The sequence below is a fragment of the Periophthalmus magnuspinnatus genome, chromosome 17 (assembly GCF_009829125.3).
Source record: "Periophthalmus magnuspinnatus isolate fPerMag1 chromosome 17, fPerMag1.2.pri, whole genome shotgun sequence".
NCBI classification, from domain to species: Eukaryota; Metazoa; Chordata; class Actinopteri; order Gobiiformes; family Gobiidae; genus Periophthalmus; species Periophthalmus magnuspinnatus.
The window spans coordinates 19128214-19143703 of record NC_047142.1 but is presented as its reverse complement, the minus strand read 5'-3'; the positions used below and the strand labels follow the sequence as shown (position 1 = coordinate 19143703).

General features: G+C 37.7%; 1 protein-coding gene across 1 annotated transcript; it reads left to right on the top strand.

Moving 5' to 3' along the window:
* The first annotated feature begins 601 nt into the window (after nt 1–601).
* LOC117385758 (uncharacterized) lies at nt 602–14770 on the top strand. Its single transcript, XM_033983081.2, has 3 exons — nt 602–2128; nt 4763–5375; nt 14488–14770. Exons 1-2 carry the CDS (start codon nt 1154–1156, stop codon nt 5264–5266), a joined length of 1479 nt encoding a protein of 492 aa, XP_033838972.1. The 5' UTR covers nt 602–1153; the 3' UTR covers nt 5267–5375; nt 14488–14770.
* Nucleotides 14771–15490: the final 720 nt, after the last annotated feature.

The following is a 15490-nucleotide window of genomic DNA, read 5'->3' as shown; positions in this document are numbered from 1 at the left end:
GGTTTCAGGACATCAGCTTGGCTCCTCCCGCTGGTTCATCTCCGCTCTCCCCTCCTCTCATGTTGTTCCCAGCATGACTTTTTTTTTTTTTTTTTACAGTCCATTGTTTTCAAAGCTGGACTTATTTTCTTTCAAAACAAACTCTTGAATGGACAAAGACTTACATCCTCTTGCGTGTTTTCTTACATTTCTCTATTTTGTCTTCCCTGTTCATCCTTCCTTCCTTTCAGACCTCTCGTTCATTGGTAAGATTAACAGCGTTGCTTTGAAGTTGATTTATAATTAAAAAGACATGTTGAAAGCATTGAGAGGAGAACTGGAAGGTGCCTGCTATACTTAGACAAGCTATTATGCTGTCTCCAGGAAGTTTGTGCTTAACTGCTCAGCTGAAATCAAGCGAGACAAAGCCGTAAAAGCAATGACAAACTATACGGCAAAGGACAATGTCAAAAAGGACACAATTGGATGAGACGTTTAAAGCTAAAAGATTACGAAAAAGATACTGGCTCAGTCTTCAAAGTGTATGTAGACCCCACCTCCCGAATTGCAAAAAATCCCCTCCCCTTTTTGAAACTCCAGTCACTCTGCTCTCAGTGTCTGGCTAAAGAATCCCAATTGCAGCGATTTTAGCCTGTCGAAGCAGTCAGTAAGCAGAGCAAGCAGCAGAAGACAAGTGAGCTAGATTTGTCGACAAGTACAGACGATGGCGTACATAGGAGGAGCTGCCGGAAGAAGAGAGGGAAGAGAAGATCAGGTAGAAAGAATGTAGGAGAGAAAATAGCAGAGGATATAGGGAGAGAGGGAGGGAGAGAGCGAGAGAGACAGAGAGAGAGGAGGGAAGGGGGTAGCAAACAGGAAAGCGCACAGACGGACGCATAGGAGTTTAAGCTGCAGCAGCAAAGGAGAGAATAAGAGAGAGGGGGGCCCAGAGAAGGAGAGAAAGAGAAGAGAAAGAAAGAAAGTTTGAAGGAAGACAAAATGGAGGAAGTAGAAGAGAGGAACTGACTTGAGGAAGGGAGGGAGTGAAAGAGAGAGAGAGGTTGAGAAAAGTTTTTGATACAGATGAAGAAAACAGAAGGACTGGATGGCAGAGGGAGCAGCGACATTGGCCAAACTGGAGATTCTTCAACAAAGGAGCCTATAAGCTTTGGATATGTACACAGCCGAAGTAACTGGACACTATAGGTTTGTACAGAATGGTCTTCCTCCCCCCTGCGCATGCCAGAGGTGCGTCCACTTCGAATACTTGGGACACAATCATGGAGGAGGAGGAGGTGGTGGAGGAGGAGGAGGAGGGGGAGTGCAGACATCCAGACAAGCAGACCACCCAGTTTTGGATCGGACCAGGCGGAACGGGCCAGAACTTTGGGCTAAGGATCCAACCAGGACTTCTCTGGGGAGCAGTAGACTGGAGAGAAGTTGCCATAGAAGTCCGCAAAGGAGGCCTGTTTTTGTCGGGACTATCCCATGCAACCGCACTAGTCCAGTATGCTCCTATGAAATTCCTCCAGCTCATTGTAACTGCAACATAAGACACTGTCCTCCTTTAAGGGAACAGTGCGGATGCATGCATAATAATACAAGGGCGTTCGGCTTTGGCGTACCTCATCAGTTACCCCACTTACAGGTGAAAGGCCAGGGGTACAGGCCATGCAAGACGGTTCGGTATGCGTCAATAGAAGATGAAGACTACATTTCAGATAGGAGTAGTTTTGAACCACAATACAGTCCACAAATGGGTTACACACCAAACGGGCATTGCAGGATAGGGACCTTCGGGTTGGAGGGAGTGGAGGAAAGAGATGCACGTCAAGATTGGGACAGGATGCAGCCGGAAAGATCAGAGCAAGGGTGTAACGGACATGGGGGATTTTACAAAGGGTTTTTCACTACAGAGGTCCCACCAAAACACTTCAACCCAACCAGGAGGCGAAATGGGCCATGTTTAAGTTCTACAGAAGGGACGCAAAGTTTGAAGTTGAATGGTATGATGGTGAAGAGGGAGCAGAGTCCAGAGCCAGGGGAGCAGAGGAAAAAAGACACCGTGAGGGAGCAAATCAGACAAGTGGTGACCAACCTGGAGGATGTCCTAGGGGGGCTCAAGCAAGTCCATGTGGAGATGAGAGAGGTATGACTACTGCTGCTAACTACAGCTATCCATATTTTATATCAGCTTTAGTTGTAATACAGACTCAAAGTTTTGAATTTTTTAGTAGATAGGATTTGTTGTCACTGCCTTCAGCAATGTTGCAGCTGAGATAATGAAATGCTCAGTGTTTGTTGTTATTGAGTAATCTTGAAATATTTCCAAGCAGCCAGATATCACCTCTAGGAAAAAAAAGTATGAGCCTGCTGTTACAGAAAGCTATTAAATACAGTAACTAGATATGGACACAAAATGAACATATAGAATTGGACCAGATCTAACAAAACTAGGACTGTGAAGTTGGTGGAACTTTAAATTAATACCAAAATGATATCGAAGTACTTCTACTACTCTAAGTCTTGACTCAAAGAATGTATGCACAATTTGAACTTACTGGGTCTCTCTTTACCTTCAATACCAAAAATACAAAGATATATTGACAAGTACTTTTCCAAACACAGACACATTTAGTCTAGCCTTGAGTCATGTTGTTTTGGATAGGGGGGTGGGGACATTTCTAAAAACATTACGTAGTTTTATAGTAACACGTGATCAGCAGAAGCAGACTCTACTACTTTGTGCTATAAATAAAGTCTTAAATGAACACTCTTATTACTTTTCCTGAAGACTTCTTTTCCCCATTTACAACACCTCCGCCTCAGTTCACTCCTTATTCAGTAAACACAGACCAGCACTTTATATTTTACGGGACATTTTTAATCTGTCCTGGAGCCAGTCCCACCTTCGCTCCAGACAACAACATACCAGCTACAGCTACCATTTCCTGTAAATATGACTCAATGACGCAAAAAGGATTTAACAAAAACACACTGGGTAAATACATTTCATCACCTCATTCAACAGAGCTCAGTTCTTAAGTAAATTGAGGTGTAAATTGGTTAAAGGTCCCATATTAATTTATACAGACTTTTCTGAGCTCCTGACCATGTTATAATGTGGTACCCTTATAAAAAAAAAAAAACATCTGGAGTTGTGTTTTGTTTCCTTCACACATATTTGGTTAATCTTACATATTCAGTCTGTTTGTCTATTTCAAAATTCTCTGTTTGTGATGGAGGGTCTGCCCCCAGCTTGTCTCCATGGAGATGTTATTGCTTTGTGTGGAACATCCCACAGTAGAGTATTAAACTTATTAAACTTATGTCTCTATGGAGACAAGCAGGTGATACCAGGAAAAGTTACAGGTTAGATCTGTGGAAAAGCGAGTTGGCTCACAGTGAGGATGTAATCAAAACACCTGAATGCATGACAGATAGGTTTAACGCCACACTGTGGAAAATTCCTGACAAACATAACTTAATGGAGATAATCAGATGACATACTCTCCACAAAAGTTGTTCCATTTTAATTTACATTAAAGGACATTATTGATGCTGCTTAACACCTTTCCAAATTTAGGGATTCAAAATTTAAAAATCAACCAATTACAATTAATGGTATTGTAAATAGAAGCAATATAATAGTTGTTTTTCTAGTTTGTGTTGGAGTAGTGGTAGTAGTAGTAGTAGTAGAAGTAATAGCAGTATTTTGTCACTCAGCGAGCTCTATTCCCAAACAATAGCCTTTGTCTTCTCAGTAATTACCTGGTCTATGATTTTGTGCATCTGCTGTGTATCTTATAAGACCAACCAGTGTTTAACATGAAAGTCAGGGCAGGTGCAGATGTGGCAGCCTTTTCATTGGGTTATTGTGACATTTAAAAGTATTACTGGAGCAGGCTGGATGTTATTATTATTCATTCTTCTACATTGTGTAGTTTTAGCTTGGCTTTAGTTTGTATGTGTGAGAAGGCTGCTGCTGACTGCATTGTTTGTCATCATCTCGAGTTGGGAACAATTTGCTCTGACCTTTCACAGGGAACGCAGGATTCTGGCAAAGATCTGGACTCACGTTTTAAAAGCCTGGACTTAACAATGGGGCCAAATTATGTTGTGATCCTCCCCTATTTTTTAACCAAGGCAGAGATGTCAATAGTGTTTACACAGTGGATTTGGCTAAAAAGAAAAGGAAGACAAGCAACAACAACAACAACAACTGTTACAACTACTGCTACTGCTGTTGTAGTAGTGCTACTACTAGTACTACAAATATACCAACAAATATATCAAACCAGTGGGTTGTTTATGAAAAGTTACACAAGAAAGTCAGGCTTATTGCCTGTTTTTCAGGCTTAGTCCAGCCTCAGGTCCTGCACAAGGTAGCACGGTGACTGACCAAGATGAGCCTCTTTTATGACAAATATACTAGGTTTTTTGCGTACTCTAAATGTACTGTGAACCAAACATAAATCTAAACCAACATTAAGCCAAAATATCTGTACTTTTCATTAAACACAGACTGTGTAATACTTTAGAGTTGAACGAAACTGACACCTGCCTCCTTCAATAATCTTAACTAAAGGGTGCTTATTTCATTGATTCGCAGTTAGACATACTGCCAACTCAATAAGGGAGTGATTATCTGGCAACATCTTAATAAGCTTTGCCTGCAGTGTAAATTGATGACATTGTGAAAATGCCTAGTTTGACAGATACTTTGAAACTTCCCATTTCGCCACAAGGTGAATACGTATTGATCTTGTCTTTTGTTATTCAGGTGGTGGAACAAATTGATCGTCTGACTGCCAATATCGACCTAAATGAGGAGACACCCAGCATCACGCAAGGGCGTGAAAATAATCATAATAGCTTGGACTTTTCTGAAGACTCGAGAGTGGTTTCTATTGGCAACCATAGGCCTCAAGTGGCTCAACATGTAGACGAAGAACGCATAATCTTACGCACAAACTCTCCATCACCAATTCATATGGCGTCAGTGGTCAAAACGAACCGAATAGTCCCGTTTTCGAAGCAAAATGGATTGAAAAATGGTCACCCGCCTCAGTTTTATAATAGTAACCACATGGGACATACCATTTTAGCACAAGAATCGCCCCACCCGCAAGCATTGGACCCTAAAGTCATTATAGAAAACAGGACGCAAAAACCCCCGCCATATCCGCAGAATGGACGATGTGGAAAGTACCAGCCCCCCGTCAAACCTACCCGGAGCCCCCCATCAAATCTGGGGAGAGGGCGGCAAAACTCCAGCATGGTATAGAAAGACAGAGAGAGATGGAGAGAGATGGAGAGAGAAGAGAAGAGGGAAGTTGGATGAAATTTGACACCCTGCTACAGTGGAGTGGGAGCAGGCAGGAGAGCAAATTGTGGTGAGTACAATAGACTTTTTACATAACTTTTGTTTACAAGAACCTGGAAACACGTGGTGTGTTCAGGGAAAATGGGAAGTTTACAATAGTGGAAGCACGGTCCTCTAAATGGGAGTTGCACACCTGGAAATACATCTTCAGCCATGAGGTAATGACAATGGGACTTTGATTGCAAAATGTGGTCACTCTGATTAGGTTTAAAAGGCAAAGGAAGTCAAAATTTGGATCTCACACAAAATAAAAGCACCGGCAAATTGAAGTTTTCGAACCGTTACCTCAAAGTCCATAGACAAATCTGATGCAGTATCGTAAATAGTAAATGGTTACCGTTTTATATAGTGCTTTCCACCTTTACCTTTTCCACCCATTCACACCCACACATTCATACAACAGTGAACGCAGACACTGGGGGTAAGGTGGGAAGTGTCTTGTTCAAGGGCACAATGACAGTATTCAACCACGAGAACTGAAGTCGCACCGCCAACCTGTGGGCCAGTGGACAAACACTCTACCAAGTGAGCTACTGTCACCACCACAGTAATTATCATACAAATGTCCTATGTATTATTCGTGCAAGTAGTTTTTTGGCCTTGTCCTAATAAAATTATAAGTAATAAATCATTTCTGTGCATACTGAATGAACAAGGATTTGACCTTTGATGGTGAACTTGAAGTAGTTTAAATGAAGCTAAAAACAATAGCTTCTAACTTCCAATGCCAATGAACACACTGTAACTCACTTATGAGAAAAAAAAAACCTGTCTAAAATGTTGAAAAATGTTTAGGACCTTCAAGATTACCAAGGATTTATCTTTGACAAACTTTAAAGACTTCGTGGGAGTTGAGCAATGTTATGCCAGCATGTTATTGGTAAAAGCAAATTCCTATCCAAGTTTTAATATATACAAAGATATCTTCAGTACTTTATGTTAGCAAAGTAAACAAACAGTGTATAGAGGTTGACAGAAATGTTACATATTGTTGACTTACTTTTGCTTTGCCACGAATCTCCAATTACATAGAACATTAGTGACAGGCTTCTCTATTCACCTGATACTAGCCTTATTATAAAACAACTAATTTTAGATACGCACTTCTAAGCAGTCCAGGCCAGACTTCAAACAGACAGAGCTTTGTAGCTGGCTGGGTGCAACGTGTCAAAACCATTTTATTCATTGTTTGTTGTGTATTTGATTCTTTTAGATGAAAAACAATAATTTTTGCTTCTCTCCAATATTACATCAGTAGTTTACGTTAGATGCTTATAAGACATAGTTATCCTGTTTTAGTCCTATAATAGTTTGGTTGAGTTTTGTTGGCCTGGTTTAATCCGGATTTAGTCCTGGTTTATTTCTGGTTTAGACCTGGATTAGTCTAGGTTGAATATAGACATTGATTTAAATTTTAATCTTGGTTTAAATTTCTGAACCTGATTTTTACTGTCTTAAAAATGCGAAAAACAGAACTAGTTCATTTTATTCCTCATTTACTTTATGCATTGAGAGTGTTCTAATTATTCCTGATGACTGGACAACTGTTTTATTGTATGATATTCAGGAAGTGCATGTTAGCATGTTAGTTGTTAGCTTTGTGTGTTAGCTTTACCTTCACGGTAAAACTTTGCTCTGGCCTCTGAAAGTTGTGAAAAGCACTCATCACAGTAAATACTTAGGATGCTTAGTATACATAAGGTACGTAGGGCATAACTTTGGACGACTGCAAATTGTTTAAAATTAACTAGTGCTGTTTTTCACTATTTTAATACAGTAAAAATCAAGGACAGCGCCTTTAAATCCAATTCAAAATGTCTTGGTTAATTTCAGGTATAGAATATGTATTGTCTCTTTCCTTCATTACCAAAAAGAAGGCTGTTGTCTCTGTTGTTGGTGTAAAAAGCAAAAGCACCACTTTCCCATTTTGTTTGCAGTCACTAAAATAACAATGTTTTTTTTTTTCTCCTCCTCAATATTTACATTCTTTGTGTGGCTGCTGCTGTGACGTGATCTGTTTTTAGCGGCAGAGTGGTTTTCACAGAGGCTAAATGAGCTGCAGTCCTCCTCAGTGTTTATGTGTTTGAAGAGAGTGGGCGGGGCTTCTGCTGCCAGTGATGTCACATGATTTCCCGCTCCTAACTTCACAGGAAAGGAGTCAACACGTGTAGAAAAAAATAAAAAATCAAGCTAATTAGAAGCAAATGCACAAATTGCAACTGTAAAATGAACTGTAAATGAATCGTAAAGTACTGTGAATTTACTCAAAGATAAACTAAAGGACTTACATGTTTAATTGTTTGGTTTATTTATATGATATGAACTGAAGTGCTAGCCTGCAAGTGAAATGCTGCTGCTACTTCTACCACATCCTAGCCATTACTAAGCCTTTCTGAACAGTGACTGCTACGACTGCTACTACTACGACTTCCACTGTGTGAGTCAATGCCAATTTAGTTATGCAGTTATTACTACACTCCCCCTACTTTTACTACCTTTATTCCTACTATTGCTGTTATCACTTGTGATGTGAACTTAATGTGGGATGTGATCAGATCTCAGTTTTGAAAATCGTTCTTTTTTTTTCTTCTAGTTTTTGTGTGTTTTTACACTGATTAACTCCAACACAAGAATCACACAGAAGCAGAGCAGGCGAGACGAGTGAGAACTTTTATGAAACAGATTTTCCATCATAATAACAGTTAGTTTATAAATTATTATTATTATTATTACTGTAGTGCTATTAGTCTGATCCTCCTTTGCGTCTCAAGCTTGGTCAAATGTGATTGTGCAATTAGATCAGTTTTTTTTTCAGTGACACATAGGAAATGAAAGAGCTCATTGGTCACCTATGATTTACAAATAAAATCTAATTTATCTCATTTCAGATTAACAGTTTAAGATTAACAGATCTCATTTCAGGTTAACAGTGCAGTTTAGTGCTTCGCTAATTGATTCTGAAGAAATCTGCAATGTTTTTCAGCCCCCTGTGATTTTTGTTTTCCTTTATTTTTTCCCATATGGACAGGCAATTTGTGTTCCTGATTGGCTAATCCACCTGTCCATCACACCCATTTGAAAACAGCGACCAGACTCACATCTTCGTAAAGTATTGAAGTGTGTATTCTGGATCCCAGGCAATCAATTCTTAGCCTTAGTCATTTCTGTTTGATCAGTTTGTTGTTAAATTGAGTTCTAACTTTGGCTTCTGTCTATAAATAATTATAAAAAGAGCCAGTCTTTTGAACAGTTCTTTTATATGGACAGATCCAAAAGATTTTGATCTCATAAAAGAGCCAAAAGTCCCATCACTAGTTATTACTATAGCTACGGCCTGTGTTGTGATTTTTTTATTAGTCCATAAAATACATTGTAAAGGCGGCTATTTATGAAAATATTTGAGTAACACTGCATATACATTTTAAAAGGCTTTTTATTGAATGAGGAATGTGTGAAACAAGTCTCCAGGGACAGACAGGTTCAGTGCTATGAGAATTATTGCTGAGTGAGAACCATTTAGAAACAACCTGTGCCTATCGCTGACAGTTGTTTCAGCATCAGTGTAATAGACAGGCCTGAGTGGGCATTTAATTCTGAAACACTTCACACTAATGGTTCAAAACTGAGTACAGGCCTTTTTTGTAAGCAGTTTTTCATTCCAAATATGTTGAAGTGATATTTTTTGAGCTACTAGTTTTATCTCCGCTACACCCACAATTAACACTCAAATATCCTTCAAATATCCACATTAGTCAGTTGTCTGCTGCCCACATGTTTTAAAGAAGTCTGTCTTTTTAAGTTCACCGCAGCCTTGAGTCAGTGAAATCGCAGCATTATTAGTCATTTTCTTTGGACTTTAAAAATAAGAGAAGAATGACACCTCTATTTAACACAGCGCCCACACTGTCACAGACACTACAGTGTGTTACTCATGACTGGACATCATGCAATCAACATGTGACAAACAACACAAGGACTTCTGGGAAAACTCTCAGGCAATAAATCTTATGTTACGCCAACACAAAACATGCGCCATTCTTCTACAGCATAACAATAAGTAGAGTATATGTTTGTAGTTATTGTATTTAGTTAAGTTATATAAGGTTTAAACTATTACTTTATTATCAGTGAAGAATTTATAGATTGGATTTGATTATGTCATATTACAGATGGAGGGCAGGGGTCTGTGTAACTGTATGAGAGTCGCTGTGTTTTATGAACCACAAATGTTCATCATTTGTTAGGGATTGACTCCATATTTATCTTATTGCTTAAAATCCTTTCAACTGACAACAATGACGTCTTTGGGGTTGAATGATGTCTCCGCTTTCTGAGGCTATTGCGGAAAAATAATTTAACTTTTGTTTATTTGTACTGTCAGAGAAGATGTCAAACTCTGTGCCAGCTTTTGTTTTATGTGGATAGACCCAATAATTACAGAGATATTAACCATGAACCAGATCAACAAATCTGCAATCTGACATTTAAACTGCAAATTGCACCGAAGAATTGTGACCTGTCCTGCTCGATTTTAAACTGTATTTAGGATTACACTTCTACAGGACGTTATCTGCTAACACATAATATATTTAGATCACAGTGTTACCTTTTTTTGGTTTCAAAATGTTAAAAACAACATGTTAAAATGTAAAATTAGTTTCAGCAATGTTTGTGTCAATGGTAAGTCACTCCCTCTTCAAAGCATTATCACATTACAGTTGCGTTAATGAACTTACTGCACATCACATCAGGTTTGTGAAGTTGTAGCGTATAGTTTTGTATTATGCTTTTGTATATTTATGGAAAATTACTGAGTAGGAGCATGGGTGACGGAGGGTTGTGCGCTCAAATAGGGCCAGGGAGACACTGCAAGATTACTCACACATGCATGAATGACATATAAAACCTCTTCAGACATGTTTTATCAAAGCGTGTAGTTCTGGCTTGCCAGGTAATGTTTTTGAGGAGGGAACACTGTTATAACATGGTAGAAAGCTTCCCATAGCACCCCTTCTTTAAGTGAGGGAAATTTGTTGTAAATGAGACGAGGATATTTGAGAGGACATCTTGAGTATTGATTTGCTGCGGTGGAGAGTTCTCTCTGCAAAAAGAAAGTAGAGGGAATAGAGTTGCCAACAATCATCTGTAGTGATATTTTACAGTTACTCTTGTGTGGAGCTCAGTCTGGAGATAGATAAGAGGAAACAGTCTTTGGTCACATGAAATAAACAAGGAACCATGTGTTTTTTACAGTGTGTCTGAGTCGAATTAAGGGTTATCTGTGTACGAAGCTGATGAGGAACTGAGCCTTTGTAACAGATAGACATGACTCAGTGCTCATTCTGAAAGTAAAAGAATAGAAAGCAGAAGTTTTGTAAAAAGTCCAGAAACTTTCCAAGTTTAATATTGTATTGTGTGACATTTTTGGTTCTTCTTTCACTTGCTTGTCTCCATGGAGCCGTTTATTGCTATGCCTAAATGTTCCATAGCATTAAATTATCAAAGTTCATGGAAACAAACAAGAGACACTACAGGGGCCAACGTACATGTCAGATCTGTGGAGAGATAAGCCTGCTCACTGTAAGACTACATGTTTTTGAGGGTGTTTTAGAGCAGTAAAACAGGGGGAGTTGGTCCATTATAATATGGTTTCAACCTCCTGTTTATATGTGCCATTTTGAGGCAAGATTTTGTTTTGAATTGTTAATTACCATGGCAACTGTGCAAATATTTCATATGCCCATGGAAAGGGTAATTAATCAAGGAACATATTAAAAGCCAAAATCAAGTCAGATTGTTAAAAGCCATAGAATCAATAATGCAAAAATGATAAAACAAACTGGCCAATTACATACAAAATTATATAAAAAACAACCTGTTAAATCTGACCTGAACTTATTGTGAAACACATTTGTCAGACCTTTTTAGCTGTATGGCAAACATCAGACTGTGAGGTAATATACAGTAATTCCATTGCAGTGGTCATCCAGGATGGTTGCCAGATGTGGTTACTGGGGGTTGGGGCATAACAGGGAATATAGGGAATTTCTGCACAATACACATCTAATACTATGAGAACATTTTTTTCATAAGAGAAAGAAAAACTCTCTAGTAAATCCTCCAAAAATGTATAAAAACATATTTTGCACGTTGAAAACAACATATTACATATTCAACCTAAAAACTTGTTGAGTTGACAGAACTTGGCCTTCTTTTGATAGAGTGACTGAGGGATTACACAAATATCAAAACAATGTTGTGGTTTTATCTTTTTGTCCAACCCACATTAAGATTATGGTTTTAGGATGTCTGCCTTCCTCGTTAACGGGATATGCACATTTTTAAACTGCAATAATTGATGCCTATAACGTAATATCAGCCAAATTTGTGGATTTTTATTGAATAGAGTCATTTAATAAATTGTACAGATAATAAAGGTCTATTTTTACTTATTTACCTATGTTGAATATCTAACTGGTAACACACTGTTTTAGTAGCCCATACTATATCATCTTAGCTACATCATTTGAAACTAAGATCCCAAAATGTTGCTGGAAGTTGATAGTCTATAGTTATGACCAAGGATAGTTCAAAGTTCCCAGTCTGCTGCAAAGTCCCACAAAGTTTATGTACCCCCCTCTTGTGTAGAAAATGCGTCACTGCAGACTATTTTTCCCTAGTCTCCACGCTGGGCAAGCACAATCTGGTTTTGATCATAAAAGTGCCTGAAAAAGTGCCAGTGAAGAGAGAGAGAGGGAGAGAGAGAAAGGGAGAATGAAGAGAGGGGGTAAAAGAGGGGGAGAGAGGGGAGAGAGGGGAGAGAGGGGAGAGACGGAGGGAGAAAGCGAGAAAAAAAGAGAGGGATACAATGCTTCTGCTGCTGTAATGCATTTGCCATTGGAAACAGCCCGGAGGTTGTGTTCGAGACAGAGTTGCTGGGTCAGGGCTGTCCAGCTGCTAAGCGTAAATTTTATAATATAATTTTATATATATATATATATATATATATATATATATATATATATATATATATATATATATATATATATATATATATATATATATATATATATATATATATATATATATATATATATATATATTATATATATATTATATATTATATATATATATAAAATATTAACATTATTATTATATATAATATTAAAATTATTATTATTATTTTATTCAGAAACAGCAATGAGGCAAAGGTGAAGGATTTGTTATTGTAAAAGTTTCTAAATGTTCAGGACTACATCAGCTGACTCACTCTTTTCCAAATGAGAAAATATGGTTTTGGGTGAGTGAGGTGGATAAAAACATTTCAACCATAAAAAATAAATTTAATAATAATAATAATAATAATAATAATAATAATAATAATAATAATAATAATAATAATAATAATAATAATAATAATAATAATAATAATAATAATAATAATAATAATTATTATTATTATTATTATTATTATTGTTGTTATTATTATTCAATACATTTTTGATGCAGCAAAGAGCATTGTACTCACATTAAAAAAAAATTAATTAAAGGGACAGCATGTAGTCTTTAAAAAAAGCTATTACACTCAACCTGCACCTGGATTAGACTTATGTGACGCTCATTCTGCTTTCTCATTGGATAATCACCTTGAACCGTCCCCAACAAACACATTTATCCACAATGTAACCATCTTGTCCAATGTTTTTGAAATTAAGAATAGACCAGCATTTGTTATCATTAAAAGCTATATTTGATTTGAACATGTTTACCTTGTATCAGTCATAGGTCATGTTTGTGAAAATTAAAATGAAAATCTTACATACAGCCCTTTTAATCTATTCCTTTCATTTTAGTTTTGTCAGTAAACCTGCTACACTTGACTCACCTGTACTTTTCAATGCCAGTACATAAAAATGTATGTAGTAAAACCTTACTGAACCCATAACTCGAATGCCGTTGAAATATTTACAGAATCACCTGTGTGTCCTTATACTTGAGATCTACACACATACACACACATACACACGAATGAGGTTGTTTATAACGAAAGATGAATCAATTATAAATTCAAATAGGCTTTAGTTTTCAAAGCCTAACTCACAAGGACGTACCTGAGAATAACATTAGTCACATCTATTCATTACTACAGTGATTGGTTCACAGTTTTTGTCAATTTGAATACAAATTACAGAGAATATGACACATTTTGTACAGAGTTTGATTTAGGAGACTTACAGTGGTATTGGTGAAGAGGAGATGGACAGGAGGCTGAGGAGGCTGGTAGGCTGGTGATTCTGCTGCTGTGGTGGTGATAGGAAAGTTGTGGCCAAAATAGCAGTTGATGGTGGAGAGAGAGTGCATTTATATGGACTGAAAGGTGATTGTGTAAATATGGGTTTTTGATTTTAAAATTGTGAAAGTAGGTTTTTAACACATTCCAAATTTTGGATGCAAAGTTTTTCAGTGAAGCAAAAAGAATGAAGAATACAAGGGAGCAAGAAAGGAAGGAAAGAAGGAAGCATGTAAGCAAATAAGTAAATAAGTAAGGATATAGGAAGTAAACACGTAAGTAAGAAAGTAAGCAAGTATGCAAATATGCAAATTCGCAAGTAAGTGAGTAAGCAAGTACATAAGTATGCAGGGGAGCAAATAAGCAAGGAAGTAAAGAAGCAAGCAAGGAAGCAAGTATGGTTTTAAGCAAGGAAGTAAGCATGCAAGGAAGGAAGCAAGGAAGGAAGCAGTGAACCAAGCAATCAAGCAAGTAAGGAGGTGAGGAAGGAAGCAAGGAAGGAAGCAGTGAACCAAGCAATCAAGCAAGTAAGGAGGTGAGAAAGGAAGCAAGGAAGGAAGCAAGGAAGCAATAAAGTAAAGAAACAAGCAAGAAAGTAATGAAGTAAGGAAGGAAGTAAGTAAGGAAGGAAGTAAGGAAGGACGCACTATGCAAATAAGGAAGCAAGGAATAAAGTAAGCAGCCCTAACACAGCATTGTATTGCACTATAGACATAAGCAAAAAAAAAAAAAAGTCTAGTGTTTTGTTTTCTGTCAAAACTAGAGACTAGACATTCACTTTAGTGCAACCTTGAATGTAAACAAACCTTGTCCTGTCTGTGTGATGTTTCAGGAGCTGTCATGGCCTAAATAGGGGGTTTCATCCAGGGACCTGCCCCCAAGAACCCACCCAAAGCCCACCCGCAGTCCTGGAGGATCAGAGAGATACCAGACCACCAACACGAGACGGGATATGTTTAATACATGAGGAATGAACCGCTCAAAGCATCCACCACCAACTAAAGATACAAAGATTAATTTATTATATCTATTTTATTATTATATTGTATTTTGAGGCAGCTTAAGCCCCTTTGGACCTTTATATTTATATTGAAAATAAATATATGATGAAGAAACTGTTCTGAATGCTTTTTGCACTTAAAAAAGGTAAATTGATCCTCTCTCAGAATGAATGGATATTTTCAAGATGTTTTTAGCAATTAAAAGGAAATATTTTGAATCAATACGCCATTTTAAGGTGTAGACTCAAGAGAGAAAGAGAGTTATTTGATAATAATAGTATTGTTTAGCAAAAAATCTAAATCTAGATTAAAGGGGCACTCTGTAACTTTTCTGATGGACAGTATGTCACCTGTTTGTCTCTACTGGCTTGCTTGAAATATTCCACATGTGGCCGGTAGGGGGCATAGGGGAGTACAATTAATCAGACTAATCTACTGAAATTCCATTATAACTCAACACCCACAACACTACACCACGCTGACAGGGCCCACACGGCAGGTTCTAGTGCGCCTAATCTCCACATGTCCCCGGTACTCCACGAGTCTTGTCTGCATGGCCCGGTAAGTCAGGTCTATGGAGAGGCAAGCCTGCTAACAGTAAGAATGGTTGTTTTTCAAGGTATTTTAAGCAATAAAAACACCCACAATTGAATAAATGTTACCTAGACATGTTAAATGCCATACTGTGGAGCATTCTAAGCAATAACATCTTCATGAGACAAGTGGGTGGCAGACCTACCACCAAAAAACTTATATATTGCACAGTGAAAAGGTACAAAAAATAAATAAAAATCTTACTTGAAAGCCAAATGATCTAAATGAGTTTACTCTTAC

Excerpts from the sequence above, each read along its gene's own strand:
- LOC117385758 (XM_033983081.2), top strand. The coding sequence starts at position 1,154 with ATGTACACAGCCGAAGTAACTGGACACTATAGGTTTGTACAGAATGGT. Across the intron at positions 2,129-4,762 it reads TCCATGTGGAGATGAGAGAG|GTGGTGGAACAAATTGATCG; the intron begins GTATGACTACTG and ends TTTGTTATTCAG.